This window comes from Lates calcarifer, linkage group LG16_LG22 (genome assembly GCF_001640805.2).
Source record: "Lates calcarifer isolate ASB-BC8 linkage group LG16_LG22, TLL_Latcal_v3, whole genome shotgun sequence".
Lineage (NCBI taxonomy): Eukaryota > Metazoa > Chordata > Actinopteri > Centropomidae > Lates > Lates calcarifer.
Genome location: NC_066848.1, coordinates 14,823,714 through 14,850,116, shown reverse-complemented (window position 1 = coordinate 14,850,116; position 26,403 = coordinate 14,823,714). Strand labels below are relative to the sequence as shown.

Genomic DNA, 26,403 nt, shown 5'->3' with positions numbered 1-26,403 from the left:
CAGTGACAGAAGAGGAAGTGCTACTGTCCCTGTGCCGTGACTGACGTGTGTGCTTATGTTAAAATGTACTGTGGTGATGCATGTACTGTAAACTTTGTACCGTATTCTTTTTTAAGCTGGTTTCAAGGCAGAACCAAGAATCCTGTCGGTCAGTGTCTTATTGTCACGGCAATGACAATTTCTGCTACATGTCAAATGTCAGAGTAGTCGTGAGCACATCCACAAAATGTCAGCGGTACAGGTGCTGGATAAGATGGGTGAGAAGAAGCTGCACACTGGAATCACAGCTGCCTTTAATTTTTTTATTAGCAGTGTTTTAATTGACTACAGGTCACCCTTGGCCACAGAAAAGGAGGAGGACCTGTAGTGGGTCAAAACATAAATTCCCCTAGAGATAGAGCTGAGGGAGATTAGCTTAGCTTAGCATAAAGACTAGAAACAGAGTGTAACAGCTAGCCTGGCAAAGTTCAAAGTTCAAAAATACACCTACCAGCACCTCTAAAAAGTCACATATTTACGTGTTGTGTCTAACCTTAACAGAAACTTTAAGAATGATAATTTGTGGTTTTAGGGGGAGTTACACAATGTAACTATTTCCTGACAAACAGCAGCCGAACGCAGGGACTTACTGGAATCTGCTGCTACCTGGTTGCCTGCCGACTTCACTGCGAATTTATGTTAGGCTTCTTTTTAAACTTTGGACAGAGCCACGCTAGCTTTTTCCCCCTGCTTCCAGTTTTTATGCTAAGCTAGGATAATCACCTCCTAGCCCTAGTTCCACATGATAATCAATATATTTATAATGACATATAGACATATAATATACAGAGAATTATCACCTGAATCTACAGCACCCCTCTGCATACCAGAGCTTTATAGCGAGTTTCAGCTCATTGATTTGCTGTCCCTGTACCTGCAACCGGTTTCGCTCACTCAACCTACTCTCATATGCGTGGTTTGCTATCACAGAAAGCAGCTTTTTCACTGGACACTGATGCATAGTTATTGCATGTTGAAAGCACAAACACGAAACTGGTAGCACAGTCCCCAAAATGTCAAACTATTCCTTTAAGACCATCACCAGACCCCAAAACTCCCTGCTGAAACTACCACTGCGAAAAATGACACAAAGTGGTTTGCTGAGGGAAAATCTTGTGTTCAAAAATGTCAAGAAAAACCAATTTCCATTTGTGACTTTATCCACTGCGGGTTGGAAAAGGTTTCATAATACCAAAGTTGGTAAAAGAGGAGGAACACACAGAGGAACAAGGTACTCCTACAACTGAAGTGAGAGCATGAAAATGGAGGTGCAGCTGCAAGGTTGAATGAATGACATTGCTATCTCAAGTTATTTTAGGTGAAAGGCCTTCCATGGATAACAAGTGTTATGTTTCAACCTGTGAGGTATCTAATCAAATGCACTAGATCATATCAGTGCTGTAGTAGTAGAGTTTAAAGTCAATAACACCCCTGTGCAGTTGAAGCTCTAACTTGTGTCTAATCTGACTAATGAGATGCCATAATTCAGGCTGAACTGAAGCCGATAAGGACTACAAATGTGACGGTGAGATGACGAACCAATTTCAGTACTGTTTGTATGTGTGTGAAGTAAAAGCTGCCTACTCATTTGTTTTTGTCAGTGCACAAATAGACACAAAGTGTACTTTCATTTGAATGAGCTATCTGTGGTTTGCATCTCTCTCTGCAGCATAAAGAGCACAAGTAGCCTCGACAGACATCTGCTGACTGCGTGCTCAGGAAAGTGAAGCAACGCAACCACTGTAATACAGTCTGAGGTGGCAACAGTTGAAGCCTTGAAATTTTTTCTGTGGGTGGTGGCTACGAGCTCAGTTGTCTTGTTGGGAGTAATTCAACCAACTCAAGATGTTTCCCTTAGTTTTTTCTTCTATGCTCTGACAGTCTGTAGTTGGTGGTGCTGGAAAAAGCTGCTACAATCAACTTTTATACTACACTAATACACGATACTAATGACTACATCACTAACAGTGAGAAACCCACACAGAAATGTCTGACTCTGCACTTCCCCTCAGCTTTACAGAGCATTTTAGCGTCTTTGAGGTTACTGTTTTGGTTTTGCAGCTGCAACTTTACTGTTTTGGTTAATTCTCACTGCTCCTATACTGTCGTTCCCAGCCACAACAGGCAGCTTTTAAACCAACAGTGCAGCATTTGCCCAGCCACAGAATGACAGTCAAAGTTCATGACTAGCTGATGAACATAGTGGAGCATTTAGCAGGCCGATATTTCTTGAAGGAGTTGGTAGAGACCAAAAACAGAGGTAAAAGAGAGTTGTTTTCATCAGGTGGACACAAACATGACTCCAAATGACTGCTAATGTTGCTCCACATTTGCTATTTCCTAACAAGTTTGCTGCATCAACTTAAAAGGTGATAATATCATTGTGTTGACAGCTTGTTTCTGTTGCACCCAAGTGGCCAAAAGAATTCAGTTAATGGGGGTTAATGTTTAATCTATTCGACTAGCTGTAACCTGAATCTCACCTCTCTGTGACTGATGAAGTAGAATTTGAAATGTACCTCACACCTTTCACTCAACTTTCTCTGCCTCTGTGTGCGTCTCCATAGCAACATCTCTCGTGTACATTTCCTCTAATTTGTCTATACGGCAGCACAGCATACAGAGCAGCCTATAATCAGCCAGTTCCTGCTTTGACTTCATTTCCATGCTCACTGACACAACTCACAATACAAACAGCTCAATATCACAGTGGTACTGGAAGGAGCATTATTTGCTATGGTTACACAAAAGATGCGACTTCACCATGGTAAATGAATTCCTAAAGGGCATACAGCTTTAGACTGCAGACACAGTTACGGCTATAGCTACATTGTGTAAAACATTTATTTCAATTTAGCAAAGATACACAAGTTAAAAAAACAGTAAGGTGCGAGAGGTTTTAAACCAGAAATAATCAGGCTAGCCACTTCTCCGTTCCCATGCTAGTGAGCCAACATGCACAAAAGCAAGGCCATGGTACCGGCACACAAAAAAAGGAATGCAGCCACCATTAATATTATTAGTTAGCTTGTGTTTGACAAGCACGTAGTAATTAAGAAAGTCAAGTGTAGATATTTCAAGCACAGTCTGTACACCCCCACAGTGTCCTGAGAGGAGGATTAATTAGATGAATATGAGAAAACACCTGTGGAGGTGTTCTCTGGATATGTAGGGACTTTAAGGGTTTTGGGTGGAGGTGGAGTTTCACCTACCATAACACGCTTGTGGGGGTGATGGGATTGCTTTTTAACACTAACCTCACGTGGCATTTCACAAGCTTAAGACAAATCAACAACAGGCCTTAAGCTCAGAAGACTGGTATTGTTCACGCTGGCTCGCTGTCATACTGTCAGGGACACTTGAATAGAACAGAGCAACCATTAACATTATTAGTAATACCTGTGCTTTCCCTGCTATGGCAATTTCAAATGTCTCCAGTCTATAAACTCCCACACATACCTGAGAAGAGGTCTGATTGGGTTAGAGATGTGAAAACACCTGTGTGGGTGTACAATGAATGTGTAAGGGCTTTCTTTAAAGGTTTTACTTTCCAGTAGCATATGAATTACAATTTAAAAAAAAGCTTGTGGGAGGATGACAGGGTCAATAATCAATGCTTCACTTTGTGATTACTTGGCCGATGGCTAGGTTTTTTGGATTTTAAAACTTATTTTAGGTTATCGCGCTGTTTTGGAGTAACACTGCCCCCTAGTGGCATTTTACAAGCTCAACAGAAGAGAATGATTATTCTTAACACTGGTTTAGAATGCAAGTATTGCAGAAGGATCACCTAAAAAAAACAAAACAAAACATATTTAAGACATCTTTATGTGAAGTATGGATCAAAATACCCATTGCCGTTTTTGACAGGACTTGAGCCACAGGTTAACTAAAGCTCTTTAACTTACTTTGTGCTTCCTGCTACAGCTGGAATATCCACAAAAGGAATCACAGCTGGCTGGGCACAGTGCAACTTGTCTTTAAAATTTACAAGTATTTTACATGTAATCTGTCATCTTGTTCCGGCACCAAAAATATACGATATGATATCGGTTAACATCACGCCAAGTGTCCATATGTGGATTTTATTTCTTCCTGCTAAGCATCATATTTAGTTGCTGGGGATGCAAAATGGTGCACGTGACAAGAGGAAGCTTGTGTTGCTGAGGTCACTAGGAGGCAGAATGAGGAAATGACTGAGCTGCTGTCTTTATAACACACACACACAGCCATACAGGGAATACAATACATGATCTCAAAGAACAAGCCTCTTAAAATAAAGGCTGTGCAAATAAAATATGCAAACACACTCCCAATTGTCTCTCTTTCACACCCTACTCTCTCTCTCGCTCTCGCTCTCTCTCTTACACACACATGGTCTCTCTTCCTCCCTCTCCCTCAAACACACTCGCTCAATATTCAGCTCATATCCGGGTTGACAGCTCTCTGCTTCTCAGTCTCCAGCCACATGAATGGAGGAAACAGGGACAGGGAAACCCCATGACACTCACTATGAAACTCTCCCACACACACCACACCACACCACTGAGTTTATCTACGTCTTTACTTTTAATGAGTCCAAATAGTGGAGAAATGAGGTGATGACATGATGATGGGCAAAAGAAAAAAGTTTGTTTTTTTTTTAAAGAAACAACAAACAAACAAAATGAGAGATAATACCTTGAACTATTTCCTTAAATGTTTGTCCTCGTTGCAGAAAATGTAACAGACATGTTTATTAGAAAATGAAATAATAATAAAAAACATGTGCATTTGCTGCATGTTGTGTCATGAGAAAAAAAAAATGAGGGAACTATTCTCTCCAGTGTGGTGATGAGGTCTACTGTTGGAACTCTGCTCAAGGTCCACTTACTGGGTTTTCTCTGAGCTTTCAGCCATATCTGATGGTTCTCATCAGCAGGTATGATAACTAAGCAAACCAAATCAAACTCAGGAAGACTGTGTGATGCAATCAAAAGCACCAGAACAACTACTAAATGGACCTTGAGGCGAGACTGAAATGTTTCACTGTGACTTTCACGGACTACATTCCGAAATTAAACCCTCAGTGATGCATCTGACTTGCTCTTACTCATTCAGATGATGCAGCACAGAATGAATCGGATTATTTTTAAACAACCAGAAATCATCGTTCGGTTTGCATTGCTGTATTATTTATTTTTATTTATTTATTTATTTATTTTATCAAGGGTGCACTTAATTCTGTTTTTGAATTCTCGGGAAACTCTTGGTTTCCGACAGAACCTGAACGCAGCATCTCCTGGAGACTTCCCTGGGTACAGCAGTTGGCCTTCATAAAAGTATTTAAGTGACGCCCACTGCATTCTGGTAAGACTCTTTCCAGGAGGTGACGCTCACACGCTGATAAGGATCAGACTATAAAAAGATCAGTGACATTCACACGAATCACAAGAAGATATTCTGCCGGCTGGTGTTAATAAAAACCAGGTGCAGCTCCCCCGTCGTGCATTCATGGCTGCTGCACACGGGGGTAAAACGCCGACAGCGTGTCACCAAGTCAAAAAAGACGTTTCAGGTCGAGTCATTCAATAACTTTTTTAAAAAATACAAAAGGAAGAGGAAGGCCGGGTTACTATCTCTGTCTGACACCGCATACTTCCTTTTATCTCTGCACAAACCGCCCATTACGCATGAGTGAGCTGTGCATGGCCCTCAAACCTCTCTGAACTTTTTAAAACACCCAACAGTTTCTGCTGCGTCTGGTTCTTAGCCCAAAAAAAGGGGGGGGAAAGTTTTGAAATATCGCTGTGATGTTGCACAAAGTCATCCTGCAGAGTTCTATCAAAGTCACCAACTGCTTCCTCATTTGGACTTTGAAGGGAGCACAGCTGTGAGGCGGAGAACTTACCCGATTTTTAAACGTTTAATTCATGAAAGTGAATGAACTGACAGACTTACCCCGCATCACTGGCAGCCAGGCGCACACTTTGCACGTCTTCTCTTTCTCTTTTTAAACTCAGCCAACGTTTGCGAGGCGCGCATCTGCACCATTTTGACCTGACACTCTCTCTTTCACTTTCAAACTTTTGCACTGCGAGCTAAAAGTCATCCTGAAAACAGCAGCGAGCCATGTGCGCGCTTCCAAACTCTGCCCTGACTCTCCTCACTAACTTTCTCTGGTTGTTGCGCCGGACTTGTCCTCTGCAGCTCCACCATTCATACTGAGATGGCTGCGAGACTTGCTCTGTAATACAATTTCGTATTTTTGGTCACACCCACTAGTCCTCCCTTCTCTGTTTGCACCAGGGGAAACCTCACAATGAATGAACTTCTGTTTGTCATCAGTGTTAAACTAAGTCACACTCACAGACATATGGGAACATATTGTAAAGCACGTAGACCTATTTACCTATTTAACAACAATGGCTGAAGGTAAAAACACACCTGTCACTGACCTCTAGGAACAATGAGTGTTAGTGTTAAAGTTCAGTCACCATGGGCTGCCTGTAGGGTAAAGAAAAAAAAAACACACACACACACACACATTACACAGAAACACTGGGGATCACGAGAAAATAATACATAAAAAAATTATGACAAATATTTCCAAATGAGAAAATCAATTGTTATAAATAAACTATTTTTAACAGCCCAATAGTGTACATAGTTTAGATGATATTACAAGAACAAGAACACAATGTCAAGGTTAACACAATGAAGCTGAAGAGTTATTTGCACTGTAGTTTTCTTTTTTGTTTTTTAATTTCCATTGTGTTATGTGTCCAAAACAAGGATTAAGTAGAGGCCTGTTCTAAGACTGCCCACCAAGCTTCAAGGTTCAATTTATTCATCCAAACTTTATTAACTTGAGCCAAGACTAAATTTAAACCAGACTAAATGTATACAGCCTAGCTGGTGGCTCTGTGGTGAACATATCTGTGTTCCCAGGGGCCTAAGTTCCCACGATCCTATGTTACCCAGTTCGGTATTCAGTCAAAACAGCTAATCAACACAACAACCTTAACCATAACCCATTTGATATGTTCCCTCAAGCTTAGGCCTACTATCCAATATGGCAGGGCTGGGGAACAGAAAACCCCTTTGACGAGTTCCCATAAGTGCCCATGTCATAATAAGTGAATACAGAGATCTTTTTTGGGTTATCATTATGTGCTCTAGAGCTGGGGAACATAGGACCTTGACAGAGCACGTATGTAGAACTGGGGAACATAGGAACCTTTGTCATGTTCCCATTATGTGCCATATAAATCTAGGGAACACACAGAGAGCATAGGAATGACTCTGGCCCTGTGAGGTTATAGCAATGCTAACATCAGGATGCTAAAATGCCAACATGCTGATGTTTAGTAGGTGTCCTGTTGATATGTTCGCCCTCTTAGAGTAGCGTGTCAGCATACTAACGTTTGCTGATCAGGAGATAGGTAGATGCTGAGATAAGTGAAAACTCTGACCTGTCTGTGGTGCTAGGACTCGAGACCACGAGTGTATGCATATAACTTCATAACAATCCATTATATATTTGTGGAGATATTTTAGTCTGGACTGAGCAACGGACACAGCCATCTGCTAGCATGGCTACAAATACACAAAGGAAATGTCTGAATGTCAGTTTTCTCATGTATTTTTTTTTTCCTGCATTGGAACTCACCTGGCTAGTTTTTGCAGGACAACTGGCCTTCAGGTTCTTGTTTCCAGCCACCTAGGAGTTAAAGAGTATATCAAACCTATTTGCTCATCCAAAAATCATGGACATTACAGTACACTCATCCTAATCAACAAATGAGGTCATAACGTAAGGTATAAATGCCTGAAACCATAGATTAAAACAACAGCAATAAAAGTCAAATCAAACAATACCATAAAAAGTAGAATTTAAATTAATGTACGGTATCAATCCTCTTTGTTTTTTTCCAAGCTTCATATATCATTAATACAGGGCATTGTACAGATATATTAAAAGCTGTCATGCATAAATAGACAGGGAAATTGAGCACATTTTCATGAACACACACATACAGAGGAAGTAAAAGCAGAAGTTGTGGCAAAAGCTGGGGTGACTTCCCTGCAGCTTGTTTCGTTCAGCTCTTGATGCCTTGCTCAAAAGTAGACACAGGCTATTAATAGAGTGGAAAGGGTGTCTGTCTCACTGCACTGCATGTTTGGAAGTACCAGCTTCTGTCAGTAATTTCTCTCACTCAAGTCTCAGTGGGATGGATATGATGACTTCCTTGTGTGGATAGTTCTGTATTTAACCAAATGAAGAGAGATGAACTGCCCAGTTTCTGCTGAAATGCTAAGTGAGAAATTTCCCGTCAAGATTTACATAATTTCTCTCAAAGTGCAAATTATGTGGAAACACTAGATCTGAAGTAACCGCTGCTTGTAGTGTTGACCCGGTGAGGACAAGTGGACGTTGGAGGAGAGGGAAGTACAGATGTGGTGTCATGTCCGGGACTCCTCCCATGACAGATGTTTCAAACAGCTTGTCCAAAGCTGAAAAAAAGACCAGATGTTGACATCAAAAAGATGTTGAATGCTGATGATCATTCTAATGATCTCACAGCTGGATTTCTTTTTGTTTTTTGGACCGAAACATAGGAAACTTAGTGAGTGAGGGTGTCATATCAGCCCATATTTCCTAAATCACAAAGGACTGCAAGATAAGTAGCGGCTTCTTGAAGTGACCAGTGAGGAGGGGTCGCGAGTAGACGTTATTTTGTTTTGTTGTAAAGGAACAGTATGCTAAAAAGCTTAGTTCTTTAACGGGCAATTAATTAGCACACAGCTTTGGACAAGTGACATGTTTTCTGTTTTAATTTCTCTTTGATTTTCTGTCATGTTGAGATCACATTTCAAAATCAAACTTTAGTATCAATTCATACAGGAACCAGTTGACTGAATGAGTGGAGCTGTGTCCAACTTAAAAAAAGGAGCGACATCTGTAAATGTTGAGTCTCTGTTGTCTCAGCTCCCACTGTGTACTTCTTTTTGTTGTTGTTGTTGTTTTCAATCTTCTACTTTTCAACCATGGATTTACTAGTCGCAGACCCAGGGGCCCAAGATGTCAGAGCAGGGTCCCCTGGGAAACAACCTATGCGTGAGGTGACTGTTAGCATTGCTTATCTGAAAGTAATAGAGCTCAGTTAAAAGACATAATATGATGACGAAGAGATGAGAAATGACCAGAAAGAGACTGGAAATGACAATGAAAACATGCAAAATGAGACACAAATCACAAAAAGACAAAAGAAACCCCAAAAGAGACAAAATGATCACAAAGAGACACAAAACAACTACAAGGAGACCCAAAAGAGATGAAAAATAACCAAAAAGAGACACCAAACGACTATAAACAGGTTGTGTCATTTAGTGTCTCTTTCAGTGTCTCTGGGGGGTCCTGTATAGGAGCTTTTTACCTATATGGGCCTTTTTTTTTACCTGTTTTACTCGATTTTCTCATGATTCATCAGTTTTGTCTACTTGGTGGTCAATAGTTGGGCTTTATAAGGTTGCTCCTGTCAGATCAGTCCTTTAAAGCGTCCTTTATTAAATTGCTTGAGTAAGGGTTAAAACAAAATTCACACCAATACTTTGTGTAACTGTGTGTACAGTCAGGACGTGAGAAACGCCACAGAGTTGGAGGGCGTGTTCACTGCGATACACTTAGATTGGCTTATTGTGGAAACAAACACAACAGGATTTTTTTTTCCTGGAGGCAGCGCTCTTTTTCCCACAGGCTCAATACAGACAGACAACCATCACAAACACTGGGCTCAGTCAAGGCTGTCTATTTCACAACACGTGCCTCAGAGTTGTCTGAGACAAAACACAACTCCCGCATTGTTACACAACCTTACATTCTGTTGAGCATCTGAATCTGATCCAGAGTGACTTACAATAAATTCAGCTGTAGAAATGTTCTACATCATTAGTATTATTGATTTAGTATTGTGATTATCTCATGAAAGGAAGCCTTATGTGAATAATCAGTGACAGACCACCCCTGAAGCTGGGGACTAACCATGGCAGCTAAATGTGACAAGATAACATTTCACCTCTGAGTGAAGGTACCACTTGGTGTACTAAGTATTTTCTTAATGTTTGTTTAGTGAGCCATTGCTGAGCTCCACAGCAACATTTCTACTTAACACCTTGCACTCCTACTGCAGCAAGGTAGCTAAAGTTATAATGTTTCTGATGGTACTGTATGAAGTTACTTGGTTACTAAGCTGGGAGACAGGAAGTCTGTTATGGTTCCAGCTAAAAAGTGTCTAACTCTACAAAAAAGTTGGACATGTTGTCATGTCACGATAGCATTGACCAAAAGACACAGCTGAGGTTGAAAGGAAATTCTTGTCTTCTTATGAACTTGTGCTCTTGGTCCAAAAACTAATTCAAAGTTTAGCCATGTACAGTCATAATGCCCAAAAGTCATTTTGCAGTCATTTTAGGCGACTAAGGGACTCATAACTTTTTCTGTATTAAACCTGGTGTTTGGAGACCCACCGATTATAATCTTGAGCCTAAGCATCTCTCACTTGAAGTGGAACTCTTAATAACAGGTTCATCCAGAGGTTCCTTCCTCTGTCATTTTAAAGTTTAAGGTGTTATAGTACTTATATTCAGAGTCAGAATACAACTGACTTGGAGAAACATTTGACAGGGCCTCATTTCCTCCCCCTTTGAGAGCAGCCTTTTTTTCTGAATGCCATGAGTCACTTAGCTATCAAATGTGTTATCTGCCAGTATTTTTAATTTAGAGAGCAACCACAAAGAAATGAAGACAAGATAAAGTCAGTTTCAGTTTAGTTTCACTACCTCTTAACCTTGCCCCTTTTGGACTCTTATTAATTTCTCATTAGTTTTAACCAGGCATCAAAACAAGCAAATGCTACCTTTGTGTTTGAGAGGGGAAACTGAGAGATAAGCCTGAACACATGTTTCATGAACAAGCATGTGTACCCAAAAACAACCTACATCTTGTAATGAGCTACAGTTACTAAATTACATTCAGAAATCAGAGCTATTTCTGAACGTAGACTAAGCGTCTCCTTGTCGCCACAAAGGCATTGCTGCAATTCTTCTTTTTTGGCAATTCCCATCATTTAGCCATTTACTTAGAAAACGCTGTGACCCTGCGGCATCACAACAGCAGGGATACAAGTAGCTCGCACAAGTTCAGAAAAGAAGAGCAGTTCTTTAAATGGCCATCAGCAGAGACTCCGGGACTATTAAAACCACAAGACTTTGATCATCTCAGAGACACCCACGAGCTGTCCCAGTTCCTGTCGGCCCTGGACTCTCAGTTTACTGTTTAATGTCATGTGACATTTCCTAGGAATGTTTGCTGAGACACGTTGACTTGAAACGACACGTGTTTCCAGGAAACCACGCGCACATTATCAACCAGCTAAACACACAGCCAGATGCCAAAGGCCTGGTTATCTTATAAATGACACCATACTGTACTGAGATACTGGATACCAAACATTAAACATTAAACACTACAGGGGCGGCATGTTGGCATAGTGAGAGGAGAGGTCAAGGTGGTAGGGGGTCCAAATAATAAGATTGTGTCCTAGTAAACCTTTGCCTGTAATATTTGGTGATATGTTTATTGTGTTCATCATTATTTACCTGTCTTACATTTTGGAGCATTAAAACTGAATAATTGTTTTAATCACTTGAGGGCAGCGGAACAAGCTAAAAAAAAATACACAACACTGACTTGTTTGCAAACAGTGGCCTATTTGCACATCCAACAGCACAAAGAAGACTTGGCTAAAGTTATAGTCAGATTTACTGACAAGGAAAACACACATCTCTTACAGCCACTGCAGATCTTGAGTTTTTCTCTGCAATATTATATTATCATGAGTAAATAAACAACAACGGTTTGGTTTGGGCAAGAATATCCTAAGGTATGTTGACATCGCATCATAAATAAACAACTCCTCAGGTTTCATCAGACTCAAATGTGGCATGGTACACACAAATATGTGGCATTACCTTTTTCCACCTGAGCACCACCCGCTTCAAACCAGTTAGAAAAGCACAGACACAAACACAAATGCAGAATTGTCTCACATGAAATACCCAAAACAACTCTGGCAGAATGTAGTTTTGTGCCTCTGGAATCCCATTACTCATTGCACTGATGTGCTTTAAATCCTCTCACCATTTTTATTTTGATGTGCACAGTGTCCCTGGAGAGAAACACATGGACACAATACCTGTCTCATACAACTCAGATTAAATAGAGTATTTACAGAATGGAGAATCTTAAAGTGATGAGAAAATGTATCATTGGCGTTTAGAGGGACGCGTGAACTGTGTCAAGTATCCACCCAAGCAGCTCTGAGTGCTAAGTATGTTAGAAAGACTGACAGAAAAAACCACAATATCTTCACGTGGCAAAATAAAACTCCAAGTCTGTCCAGTCGTGGGTCTGAAAGTGTCTTTTCATCCATAAAAAAGTATATGTGAGTCATGTCTGGTTGCTATTTTTGGGCCTTTTCAAGGTTAGAGTGCTGAGGAAACTGGGAAGGTTTGTTTAATACTTTGTTCAGCAGGATGCACGATGGTATTTAAATGTGGGTGGACCAGGCAATTCAGAGCTTAACAGATGCTTCAAATCCTGGGTTTGTCCACGCAAACCAGGGGGATTAGCTGCAGTATGAGGAAGACTAGATTTAAAACAGATAGAAAGGACACTTGTTGTCCATTATTATAATCTCCTTTGGTGTTAATGACTGATATGAACACAGACTGTTCTCTACAGTCATGGAAACATATTACCAGTTTTAGGCAGTAAATGATTCAGAGGCAGCTGAAATGTTTACTCCAGTTATGAGTTAGGGGAGTGAGCCCTTAGAACAAACTTATTTAATCTTTGCAAAACAAAAAAATTAAACAAATACAAACATATTTCTCCCTCTAAAGAGTCTGAACTGAGTGTGAGAAGCTGCTCTGAGTGTTGCAGCTCTGCGAGGAGGGTGTGGGCCACTTGTTTGTTCGGATGTTTTCCATTTTCTCTGGAATGTTCTCAGAGCTGTTGGTTAAAAATGATCTGAGACTCTGAGCCGAACACACACAGCACATCCTCCCACACACGTCCAAGACTTTTCAACAGACTGTAAAGGCTGACGCAGGGATTTTCAAAGCCTGACACTGGGATACACACACAATGTGGCATTCTGAGCCTCAACAATAAAAAAAAAACTCATAGTGCAACATTAGAAAGGCTGATATCAATGGATTCTGTCACTGCTATTATTGTTCTTTGTGCTACTTCTGTTAGATTAAATATTAGATTATTACAATGAGCGGTGTAAACAGGAAGTATACTGTCACGTTGCCATGGAGTCAGTTAGTCAGTTGCAACCTGCCCCGATTTGTGGCTCTCATTTATCATTTGGGTCACAGAGGTAGCCATTGGTTTCTTTAAAAGATAATTAACCAACAATGGAGGTCATTTAAAAACGTAAATCTGTTTCTCAATTTCTATCCAGGCAACCAGCACCTTTGCTTTGATTCAGAAACCGAGGCGTAACTTGGGAAGCAAGTTAAGAGTGTTGTTTAACAGAACAATTTAGAAGAGTTTCTTGTGATTCTGGAAACACCCTCAGAGGGTAAGTGTTTGTAAAGGACCAAATGCATGCTAATAAATGAGTGACCTTAATGGCCTCAATGTGTAGTGGGTTACTCCTGCAAGAGGGTCAAACAACATTAACTAGATCAATTTGGGTAAGGCTCTAAATATAAAAAATATCACACCCTCCGATTTACTCCAAACTCTAGTTTAAATAAATAATCTGACATGGTTGATACTATTTTCATTATTAGTAAATATCACATTTATTCATGTAAATGGAAAAAACAGAACCCCCTGTTAACTTGGTTAATTAATGACTGTTGATATACTTCAGCCAATATAAGAAGTTAGCTATGTCAATGTATATTTATTTTCAATATTTTCATTTTATTTTCATTTAAGTTATTTACTTAAAGTGGAAACTTGATCTACTGACTCCTGAAGTGCAAACTTTATGTTTATATACTTATCTATTATTCTTGTTTACAGTTGCTGTGGCGTGGGTGTTGTTTAAGCTATTTTTTGTCCTCTTAGAATGGACTGTAACTGCTCCTGCTGGGATTTGAACCCTGATATCAAATAATTCCACGCTCAACCTCAACTCTACCACACCACCCTAGGGAGGCAACACTTCACAGTTCGAAAACCTTTGGGCAAAAGTCTCGAAATCTTGTGGGACAGATAGGCATCAGCCCAAGAAATGGTCGATTAGATTTTGCTGACGATCTGGGATTTCCACCATCAGATAGTTTTAGACATTTATTTTGCACTCATTCACTGGTAGGAAAGTCCCAACATTCTGGTTTTCAAAGCTGACTGGCTGAAAACAACAACTACATACAACTGTGTGAATGTTCTCAAGAAAGCCCCCTGTGGACAATATCTGATTTCATTACCAATGACGACTATTTATGTGATCACTAGCTGTGTGTTGGTGTTTACTGCTACACACTGTTTCTTGTACTATTCAATTTTTTTGTTTGACCACTCAGACTTTTTCGTTAATGTTCTCTTCCCACACAACAGAAACTGCAGCAGATAGTCAGTGTTTTGTGAGCTTTTATCATTAACATGTGTGACCTGTGGGTGGATTATGAGAAAACGGGCCCCTGGGTACAGACAAAAAGGACCCCAGACTGAAAGAAACACAAAATGTTGCATTGTTTGTAGTTATTTTGGTCATTTTGCCGCTCTTTGTAGTTGTTTAGTCTCTTTGGGATTGTTTTGCATCTCTTTGCGGTCATTTTGTGTCTTTTAACTGAGCTCTGTGATGAGAAGACAGAGGTTCTGGCCCAGAGGCCTCAGGGGTCAGAGGTCAGGGTTTGCCTTGTTGTAATCACTTGAAGCAGGCTGTTATTTTACAGTACGACAGAAAAACTAAACAGATAGAAACCAAATAGAAGCTCTTGAATTTTGGACTTCATTAGCCTGTAATATGTAGATTCAGTTTCCAGCTCTGTCCTTGGTTTCCACAAGGATGGCAAGTCCATCTAATTCATTAATGAGGCAAAATATAGTTTACAGTCATTTGTTCTTTAGTCTTCATCAAATATGTTGTTACTTTAATTTTTTCCCAGCTTGATCAGAGACCATAGGAGACAACTTTTTACCATAGTTGTTACACAGAATCACAAAGCAATTCAAAGGCATCATTTGGTTTATTTAACTCATCAAGTGTAAGAGACAAAAACAGCCAACTTTTTCCCACTAAGTGCAGAAATTGAGTAAATTCAGTCTTATCTGTGGAGGACACTGCTTTATTACAAAAACACCACTGGAAGATTAGGGGATTCCTTTCATGTGGGGAACCACCCGAAGCAAATCCACAGCCCGTTTTGATCTTCGACTCACTTCAAAAGACCTTCATCTTGACCACAGGGATGCAACGCTGGCACCATAACAACAAGATCTGTGTTAAACAAAGACATGATGGACAATGTTGTGCGGAGGCTGATTCCGTTTCAGCTCGTGGGAAAATACAGCGAAACGAAAAAATAGAGTGCAGTTCTCTTAGTGGTTTAATGAGCAGTCCTTGTCAAACATGAAATTACACAGAGGAAAAGGCGTGCGTGTTTTCCAAAAAATATTCCTGCCTCTTGGGGAAATGTTAAGACAAAGAATAAACATGAAGTGTGCAGGTGGTTTTCAAATTTATTGTCTTGCCTTGGTTTACCTGTCCTCATAGCAGCCTGAAGTCAGGAGAGTCCTCACAGGGCAGCATTGTCACTGGTATGAGTATTCATTTTGTTCTGACCAGTTGTTTCTGTCCTTGTTTGTCGGGAAGGAAATGTTGCCTGCCACTGAATGTTTGAGCAAGTGGTACCCATAAAAAAAAACAGCCGCATTGTGTTTTTCGAACAAATGGCACGTGCACTGCATCATTACTGAAGCCTAAACTGTTAAAAAAAGAGACTAAATAGAAATTTTATATTACAAAACTCTAATATTAATTGTTCCATTTTCTAGCGGCAGAGAGAGAAACAAAGTCTGGATTTTTCAAACTGTTCTTCTCAGATGCAGGGCAGCCACACCCCAGTGATGCAGTGAGACACAAGAAGTCTTATGGTCACATTCTGTCCCACAGGTGCTACAGGTAGAGACAAGCTATCTGTCCTACCTGTGCTTGCAGCGGGAACGTAAAAGGCTATGAACTGCATCTCTGAGAGGTTACTAGCCTGTTGAGTAGGTCTGAACATCAGGGTCAAAATGCTTGCATAGGGAAGCCCGGCAGCATCTGTGGTGTTGATGCAGAGCCCAGCAGGACAGGAACCAGCCTCAGCAGGTCTCTGAGAGGGATGCCCAGCTGGCTGCTGCGCGACAACAAATCCCCGAGTGAGCTGCAGCCTGCAGGGAGAGAACATAGACCAGGCTTCAGACCAGTTCAACATCACTGTCACAAGAGTAGTTTTCTTGAGCGGTTTGCAGTTGTTGAATACGAATAAGATGTTGGGATAGAATTTCCGTAAAAGAGACTTAATTGTATAATTGTATCAAAGTAAAAGTCATTGTATTAAAAATCCAGCTAAAGTAAGTATACAAAGGTATTATCAGAGGAAGCTGATATAATGTCATATATATGACATTAGATTGACTCATTTAACAATGCGTTAACAGTTAGGTGGTTTAGTCCAGTGATTCCCAACCAATGGTTCAGGCCCCTCCAAACCATAACAAGATAAATCTGAAGCATTGTGAGATAATTAGTGATGACTGGAATATTTTTGGGAGGACAATTCGTTTTTGAAATATTAGAAATTGTTTACTTTTTGGGCCACAAAGAAATATTTGAATGAAACCATCTGTGAAACTTTAAGGGAAAATATCTCTTTGTTAGAACTGTTAACAACTCAGCTGTGACAAGACACTGTTTAAAGGGATATGAAGGTAAAAAAAAAAGGTTGGGAACCGCTGGTCTTTAGCGATACATTACTTTTTACAATCTCATCAAGTGTGTTTATTTATATAACCTCTTAGTTAAGAAGTATAAAGTAGCAGAAATACACACATACTTATGTAAAGTACTGCAGAACTGCACTTAAGAAGAGTACTTGGGTAAATGTACTTACTATCCACCCTTGAGTGAGTCTAGAGCAGTGAGTTTTTACAACTGCATGAAGGAGTTAAACTTCTGCTTCTGTTTACATGTACATATAAGTGTGCACAGGTAAAGTTGTCCAATTCAGTGTGAACACGTGCTTACCCTCCAGCTGTGTGTGTGTGTTCCTGAGGCAGGGGATAGAGCGGTACACCAGGAAGCAGACCAATATAATGGACTGGGTGTCCTTATGGAGGATCTCGCCCCTCATATAGGACCTCAACACTGAGCTGTTGTCTAGAGGGGAAAAAACACACAAGGCATACAGGCCTTTTTATTTACAGCACTGTGTTCTGTCTAACAGGTTACCTACAGCTGTTATTAAAAATAAATGTATTACTTTTATCAGGCATCTAATTCAACCCAAACGTTCTGTATCGAAGACAAATTTCAAACAAGATTTAACATAAGACAGGCTGTAAGATGTACAAACATTTGATCAAATATGTTTTCCACCACAACTGTACATCTTAATCATATTAGTCACAGACAACATCTGACAAGCATCTAACTTCATGTTAAATCATTCCCTTTTTCTATCTGTGACAGTACAGCGTTGCTGTAGCCCACTTAATATTTGTGTCGTTATGTTTCAGGGCCTTTAACACCACTGCTGTCACTGCTCCTGCCACTGTGTCTGGCAGAAGCTCAGCGATGTGGAAGTCGTCTTTTTTTTTTTTTTAGGCAAGATTTTTGTGAATGAAGATTGCCCCCAAAGGCAGCCAAGGGTCACTGATTTTGTTAATTATGAAATTTCATGAACCTCCTTGTGAACAGGACACATTCATCTGGCCGAAACAAGCAATTTAGAACAAGTTTGTCCCGTTGAGAGAGTTAGTGAAGACTAAATCCAAACTGAGCCTGAGAACCAGTTAACACAATGACTGTGTTGTACAGTGTTACACACACGTGTTGCTGCAGCTTTGCCCTGTGATTTGTAAAATCTTGTGATAAACCAAAACTTCTCTAAAAACTGTATAAATACTTCAGTTTCCATTGTCTACAAATTTCACAGCAGCATTCATTTCTGATAAAGAGAAACAGCATGGAAAGTAGAGGAATAGAAACAAGAAATCATAAAAGAAAAATAACAAGGGTAGATCTAGACACATATTTCATTCACTGGTGAGTTCCAGAGAACAGTTACATTCCTGATGCTTGAGGTAAAGTTAGTTTAGCTTTCCTTTGAAACGTCTGCCAGGACCAAGAGGCTTCACAAAACACGAAAGCGAAGGCACATTTGAACTGTTTACATGATCACAGTCTCGTCCAACTACTTCACCTGTTTCCCACGCCTCTCAGCGTGCCTTTATTACTGTAAATGCTTGTGTGTGTGTGTATGTGCGAGTGATGGAATGTGTGTTTGTTTGAGTGTACACACAGCCTGTTTAACTTCTAAACTATGACATTAGTGTGCTACACCCAATACAGGAAAACAAGCTGAAACACATCCAGCCTGTGAAATACTCAAGCAGTGACACTGTGGCTCAACAGAGCCAAAATGTACTTGTCTCTTTTAGTCAAGGCAAAATTTAATTATGTAAAGAAGTGATGCTTCTTTAGCATGTTCAATGTCATTTTGTCCTGATTGTGGGAGAAAAAACTAATTTAAATACAGTAACACTGTCTTTAAACTGGATCTATCACCCGATGCAAAGGGTTAATGGGAGACTTGCCACAGATACCTCTTGGGGTTCTGATTTACAGTTGAGTGTCAGCTTCACCTGCTGACATCACCACTGTAACATTAAACAGGTGTGTCATGTTTATTCAGATCGTGTCGTGCTTTAATTATATTCTGTGTTTACATTCTTTCATTCATTCTCTGATATGAATGACAGTCTACCTTGTTTCATTACTGAATATCAATCTACTCCATCCAGTCACTGTGGCTTTGCTAGATGTGTGTTAATGAAAAGGAGGAGATTACTGAGCCAGCATACCTCAAGCTTCTTTTGTGTCCTTCTACACAAAAGACAGTTTACACTCCCCATGGCTTTTGGAGAAACATATGTCTTTCTCTAAAAAACATGCACATTCTGTATAAAAGGTAGATGATGTCAATCTTAACATTTTAACACATATCCATACTGCTGATAACCTTAAAAAGCCTTTTCCAGAAACAAATATATTTGCTTGATAAATGACTTAAACTACCGCTAGATTATCACTTAAGTTCATCATCGCTCTCGCCTCTCCTCACCTTTGAGCCAGCTGTCCAGTGCTACATCCACCATGTTCTTCATGACGGGCAGAAACTCTGAGGTAAGCAGAGCGTCATGGTGATTGGCGGCACCCCGCAGCACCCTGCTGTCCCACAGCTCCACCACCAGACGCAGCTGCCACAGGGGGAAGGTCTGCTGCAGGTCACCCCGACGCAGAGCACCCACCGCCTGAGAGACACCAGAGAAAATGATTTTTATCGCTGCCCAGTGGCCTTAGGTTTTAATCAGTCACTAAATATTTCAAAATGAACAGGTGTCCATTACATTTGATTGTCAGACTGGCCATCTACAAAGAAAAACATGTTCAGATTTTGGTGGTGATTCAGATGTGGGATTTCTGCCAGTGGACAATCATCATTTGTTTTTCTTTTCTCTACCTTAATTTTTGTGGTTTGTTATGTTGCTCATGTGTTAGTCATGTAATATCTGTATTTCATTCCTAAAAATATTGAAGTATACACAGGTCTGTAATGCTGAAAGCTATGCAGAGAAACACCATGTACACTGATCTGGTATAGCAGTGAGTAATGATTAATTGTTTAGTCTTTAAAATGTCAGAAAAGGTAACAGTCTAAAACCTCAAGATATTCAGTTTGTAACAAAGAAATGAAATATTGCTGTATATTACTGATGTTCACAGGGGAAAAATTATATCCAGTTATCTACAATTTGCAAATGGTTTACATTTCTGCAAACGGTTCTCCAAAATATATTATAACTTTTTTAAAATGTATTTATTACAGAATACAGACACCTAATACAAACTGGAGTTTGGTAAACTTTCAGGATGAAATTTCATTTCACTGCATTTATGTATTTATTTACTGGAACACTGGCCTTATCATTGCTTAGTCAGAGTCAAGTAAGAGTCAGGTGTCATTACACAGCACAGCGTGCCTGTGTGTGCGTGGTGTGTGTGTTTGATTTACCTGCTCGATAGCAATATATGTGGGCAGCATCTCTGGACACTCCTGCATCACACATTCATACAGCATGGCCGAGAACAACACCAGAGTATCCTCCCTCTGGAAAAACAACATGGGAGGACATGAGTAAGTATGTGTGTGTGTGTGTGTGTGTGTGTGTGTGTGTGTTTTGACTGAAGAAAAATAAAAACAGGTTGGTGCAACATTACAGAAATTCTCTCTGAAATAACAGAAATCCCTACAATATGTAGATATATCCACAATGCTAAAAACTCAAATGGTCTCCTCTTTAACCCATGCTCATTTAGGTTTATTAAGCAGCGACAGTGTTTCGGTATTTTAGTCATTTATTTAGCAAGTATCCTCTTGTCTCTGCTATGTTTTGGTGGGTTCAAGTTTTTAAGTTCTCAGTTATGATCTGTTTATCTCATGATTTGTGTATATTTTGCATCAATATGTGGTATTGATGATGGTGAAATCTGGAAACATTTGCACTTCTTCATTTAAGCTTAAATCCATGTGGCAGTCAGATGCAGACATTTATAAATTTGCATTCAAAAATGTTGATGTCATTTTTTTCTGCATTTGTGTCAGTGAGTTCATATTTTGTGTAGATTAGTGTATATACCAGCAAGTGCATTTAAGTTTGTGGGTGTTTTTTTTCATATGTAATATGTATGTATAGTATAATATATATAGTACTACAACAATGCTTTAAGGCCATCTATTAGTTTTCACAGGCCTTTAAGGACTAGGAGAAATATGAAGTTTGGCAGAATGCAGCCTGTACATTCACGTCTAGACAAAGAGCTATTTCACGCTACATTAATAAAACCAGGCAGCAACAAATCTTGCAATTATTTGCCAGGAAACACAACATCTTAAATGTAAATGCACAGAATGTCTGTACATTTAATAAACATGGAGAGGTAGGAGAAGCAGGAAAGGCAGAGCTGGAGTGATTGGACTGATAATAACAGATGAACACCGAAGAAATCTCGCCCTGTTGTCATTAAATTCAATTACCGACGGTTACGCTACAAAATGACTGATTTTCTTCCATTTCACTGTGCAAGCTGAAACCAGTGACCCAACCAATTGACCTGAAGTTGTGATGAGGTAGCCTCTTTACTCAGGAAAGAGTCAAGTGATTAACAAGCAGATGAAGCACTGGTCATGGCAATCTATACAATCAATTATAACTCTCAATTATAACTCTTAAAAACACCCTGTGTATGACATGTGCTTTACATATAAAGTTGCTTGCGTTTAAACCGGAGAAAATGTGCCACGTCGCAGCACAGAAACCTTAAGTGCCCGCTCTTAGTGTACTTAAAGACCTGTTTTTTCTCCATGAGTCCTGTTTGCAAATCTGTTTTTAGCTATTCAAGTGGCGTGGTTCTACCAATTTGCTGCAGACATTCAATTTTGTACAGACATTTGTGGCTAATGAGCAATGTATCCTGATGACTTTGGTCACCGCCTTTTAAACTCATCTAATACTTTGGTTTATGATTGAATAGCTGCAAAAATAATTACATTCTCATCAGCCATGCCATGTTAGCATGCTGACACACTAAACTAAGATAATGAACATGATAAACATTATGACTTCTAAACATCAGCATTTTAGCATTCTGATGTTAACATTTAACTCAGGTACAGCCTCACAGAGCCACTAGCATGGCTGTGGACTCTTGTTGGCATTTTGAGTCAAAGTTACAGTGGAGTGTCTTTCTCAAAATATTTATACATTTCTATAAAGACTACAGACATTGATGAACTTTGGAATCTGTTTTGTGTTTCCTTCTTCCAAATACAGTCACATGTTTCAAGGTGTCAGTTCGTTTGACATATCTAAAATCTGTTATTGAATGGAAACATACAGATACAGACAGAGAGTCTGGCCAAAGTTTCGTATTTGCTTTTACTTCCAATTCATCGCTACTGAAAGCTACCACAGTTGTGCACCACTTTGTGGTGCAAGATCTGACATTGATTATGTTTATTACACACACATCCAGTGCTGTATGTTTGCATGCATACTGATACTTTGGTGTTATTCAAAGGAAGCAAAGCATATCATTTTAAAAGAGCTGATACATGTTAACAACATCAACTTTTACTAAAATAGGAACATGTAATTTTCCTGACCTTTAGATACTTGAATAGAATAGCTCTAGTGTATGATGATTTTAGCCAGGACGCATAATGCATTCAAACTTATCTTCATGTTTATTGTTTGCTCTGACAGTTTCCTAAGTTTTGTTTACAGTTAATATTCAAAACAGTCATTTTGTCACATACTTATGACTAGATATAGAGATGCTTCCTGAAGAAGACCTGAATCAGGATATACAAATATTATCTGGAATGCAGGGTGCATGTAAATATGTTTATTTTGGTTTTGGTATAAACAGAAAACATATCTGAGCCTTTTCCTTGATGGCTGGGAGGAAAGTGTTTGGGGTTGAGTTTCAACAGAGCGGAGAGTTTCTGCAGTGATGGCCAGACCGCCCACACACTAACACAAAACTAATGTTGCTCAAAGTGCGAAATAGTGCTCAATTTCCACTGTGGCTCTGATAAAACACTAAATGACCTTTTGTTAACATTCCATCATTAAGGTCAGAACACCAACAGGAACTAAAAACCTGACTCCTTCCTGGTTTGTTAATATTACTCTAAAGGGTAGAACGGTTTTGTTATAACTACAGAGGCCAAGTGTACAGAACAATAAACAGGCTGAATCAGGCTATTAAATACATGTTATCTAAATGTAAAATTTCATATTCTCAGACATGCTGAGAAAATTTATCAAATTCCCAAGGGTTTTCCTGTCCATAATAAAAAACATCCATGCTACAGAAATCTCATAATGAGAAGGACCTTGAGCCAGATGCATGATTTAAGCAAAGGTACAAATACAAAAAAGTAAAAATATTCTATTAGTCTAGTCCTACATGTAATTTTCTACTTCAGTAAAAGTGCAGAGGTATTATCAGCAAAACAAACTTAAAGTATCAAAATAAAAGTACATGCCCTGCTGCGATATCTGATTCTATCTGACATATTGTTAGCATGTTACATTCAGGGTTTTATGTTTATTTGTTGTTTATGTTATCTTTCAGATAAATGCTTATGGTTAGTATTTTTTAAATAGGAATGACAAAAATAAGGAGCTAGAAACAGACAGTCACAAAGTCTCTCCAGCTGGTACAGTGGCTCCAAGGACATGGAATCAAGAAAACCAACATCTATTTCTGTGTTAAAACTCACATGTTTCATTCCTTCAGATGTTTTACAGAAGAACTCTGCAAAGGAGACCAAGGCGGGCTCAGAGGTGAATGTAGAGATGGCTTCAGGCTGCAAAAAAGCACATGAGGAAATTTATTTAGGGAGTACAAGGGTAAGGCTACAAAGAGATGCTATCAAGAGAAGGAAGACAGGAGGGAAAGATGAATGCAAAAGAAGAAAACAGGGAAACAGAGGAGGAAGGACAGTGAGGACAAGTGGAATTAATAATGTGTGTTTTGTGGACCTGCAGGTGTATTGACAGCATATACTAAGGCCATCAGGAAACCAGTAATAGTCTGTCGACCACACAGCTGCCTACTGAACCCGTAGTGACAACCTGTCAAGACTGGATACAACCAGTCACAGGGGAGGCGGTCAACTCAATTCTACTCACTTCTATTTATAGTCTGTTGCTGGTGTGGACCGATTTCTTAAATGTTGGTCTGTCCACTACAACTACCACGTTTCCAGCAGCTGCAATGGAGTTTGATGGCAGGGTATGTGTCAGTGATCTAAATCATCCACAGTAGGGATGCACCAATACCACATTTTTTCAATCCAATTACATTTGAGTACTTGCTGATACCAAGTATGAATATGAGTACTTATTATTGTTATTACACTTTACATTTATTTGAAAACATGTTTTATTTTCATCAGATATTGTTTCATTCTCTGGTTCTAAGAAAATGCTGTGACTGACATTTGAACATTCCATGATATATCGCACTGCCACACATTTTACTCAAATAAAAGTACTGTTATTGACATTTTAGCATTCAACTGCATTTTTTTTTAAACAAACAGCCTTGCCACATATTTCACTTAAATATAGCCCTGAAATAAAATTGTACCAACATAAAACTGTGGTAGAGCAACTAAGGCATTATCATGTAATCAGCAACATCTGTCTGTGAGAACTAAGTCTATTATGAAAAAGTGAGAAGCAGGATTTTTTTATCGAAAAAACAGCTTCTCTGCATTATCAGCTGTTAGTCTGTTTCGGTTTTCATCTACAATGTGGGACACTGAGCTAAAAAGCCTTTCACTTTCCACACGGCTGCTGTTTTTTAGATGTTTTATCAGATTGCTTGTGTTGAAAGTACTCGCTTTTGTCCCTCTTGACAACTTTGCAGAGCATAATTTGCAGTCCATTTTACTTTTGTCACCATCATCCACTTTGAAATACCTCCACACCACTGACATTGCCCCTCCTTGCTCTCAATTAGCACCTGACCACCCAACTGAACGTCACGCTGCCGTAAAGTGGTATCGGATGCTGTGGTATTGGGACACTTTAATGAATACGAGTACGAGAACAGGAACAGGGTATCGGACAGATAGCCGATGCTGGTATCAGTATCGGTGCATCCCTAATCCACAGTAAACGTAAAATTCTGGGTCTTTTAACAATAAGTGTCAAATCAACTGCACAGACATACATTTCTACACCCAAAAAAAGACTGTGCCTCACAGTGCCTCGAGATAACTTCTGTTGTGAATTGGCACTATATAAATAAAACTGACTTGACTTGACTGTGAATAAGGAAGGCCCAACTGAGGCTCAATCACACACATATAGATGATCATAAATCCATAAATATATCCTCACTAACCTAAAGGAACAACTTACTGCCTCCTTTCTGTGGTTGATAGAAGGCACGGTGAGTCAAGTGGGTAATCACTCACAGAGGTACTTGATGCAGGTTTTGGGAAACTGGGTTTACCACAAAGACTTCATCACCGAGTAACTGAATGAATGAACATTATAAACCTATAAAACCTGCATCTGTGGAACGACAGAAACTGATTAACTACTGAGACCCATGGCCAACTTTTCCTCAGGCTTCCTAAAGATGTGTGCAGACTAAACACTAAGCACATTTTTGAACCAGCTTGTTTACATCCAGACTCAATGGAGAAATGTTAACAGATGCAAACATGCAAAAGTTTGTCTGATGTGGGGGGGTGGGGGTGTGTGTGCATGACTTGACTGAAAAGTTTGCACTTATCCAGCATTACTTCATGAATATACAGAGACGAGAGTAAAAACAAGAAGGTAAATTTGAAAAAATTGCATCTAAGTTTTGTATAACTCTAAAAAACTGCCACAACCTGCAAATCAAGGTTCAGTAGGGCCAGTTTTCAGCAGCCTTGGATATGTATCTACTTGTACTATAGAAGAGAGTAAATGTTGAATTAATACAAGATAATAAAACTGTCTCTTAATAACAAGCAAAACTTTCTACAGCAAAGAGAAAGACACATTTTATAGACCAAACGATTAATTGAGTACAAGCTAGCAGACTAGCCGCCATTAGCAGTCAAATGCACTACCCCTGTTTGCCAGTGGCCCTTGCTTTGCAAGTCACAGACTCTCGATGGAGACTCTGCACATAAACACAGGTGGAAATGTGAGGCGTTTAGTCTCTACATTCTCTCAAAGTTGGCCAAGTCCCCCAAATCAGTCCCTCACAGAAACTAAAAGAACCTCTACCTTGAAGGCTCGGACTCCGGAGTTGCGGTGATTGACGGTGGAGGCCAGCAGGCTTTTCCAGCCCTGAGGGTCGTCTTTGTAAGGCAGCTGGCCCGCCCGTAGTTTAACATACAACACCCCATCTCTTGACAGGATGGACCTGAGGGAGATATGGAGAGATCAGCTGACCAAATCAATACATGAAACCAGGATGTCTCCTTGGATTCTACTAATCCATCTGTGACACG

General features: G+C 39.7%; 1 protein-coding gene and 1 long non-coding RNA gene across 2 annotated transcripts in view; both read right to left on the bottom strand.

Moving 5' to 3' along the window:
- The window catches only part of LOC108896250 (uncharacterized), an 81,950-nt gene extending 75,684 nt beyond the window's left edge, over positions 1–6,266 (bottom strand). Inside the window, exon 1 of the long non-coding RNA XR_001963088.2 lies at positions 5,980–6,266. This is a non-coding gene — a long non-coding RNA (uncharacterized LOC108896250). The remainder of the gene's footprint in view (positions 1–5,979) is intronic.
- A 9,009-nt stretch (positions 6,267–15,275) lies between these two features.
- Positions 15,276–26,403, bottom strand: part of anapc1 (anaphase promoting complex subunit 1) — a 51,607-nt gene continuing 40,479 nt past the window's right edge. Inside the window, exons 48-53 of the mRNA XM_018695311.2 lie at positions 26,177–26,315; positions 23,662–23,748; positions 20,386–20,481; positions 19,435–19,624; positions 17,337–17,468; positions 15,276–16,480 (exon numbers count right to left, since the gene is read on the bottom strand). Of these exons, the coding sequence (XP_018550827.1) occupies positions 16,338–16,480; positions 17,337–17,468; positions 19,435–19,624; positions 20,386–20,481; positions 23,662–23,748; positions 26,177–26,315 (787 nt within the window). The 3' untranslated portion in view covers positions 15,276–16,337. The remainder of the gene's footprint in view (positions 16,481–17,336; positions 17,469–19,434; positions 19,625–20,385; positions 20,482–23,661; positions 23,749–26,176; positions 26,316–26,403) is intronic.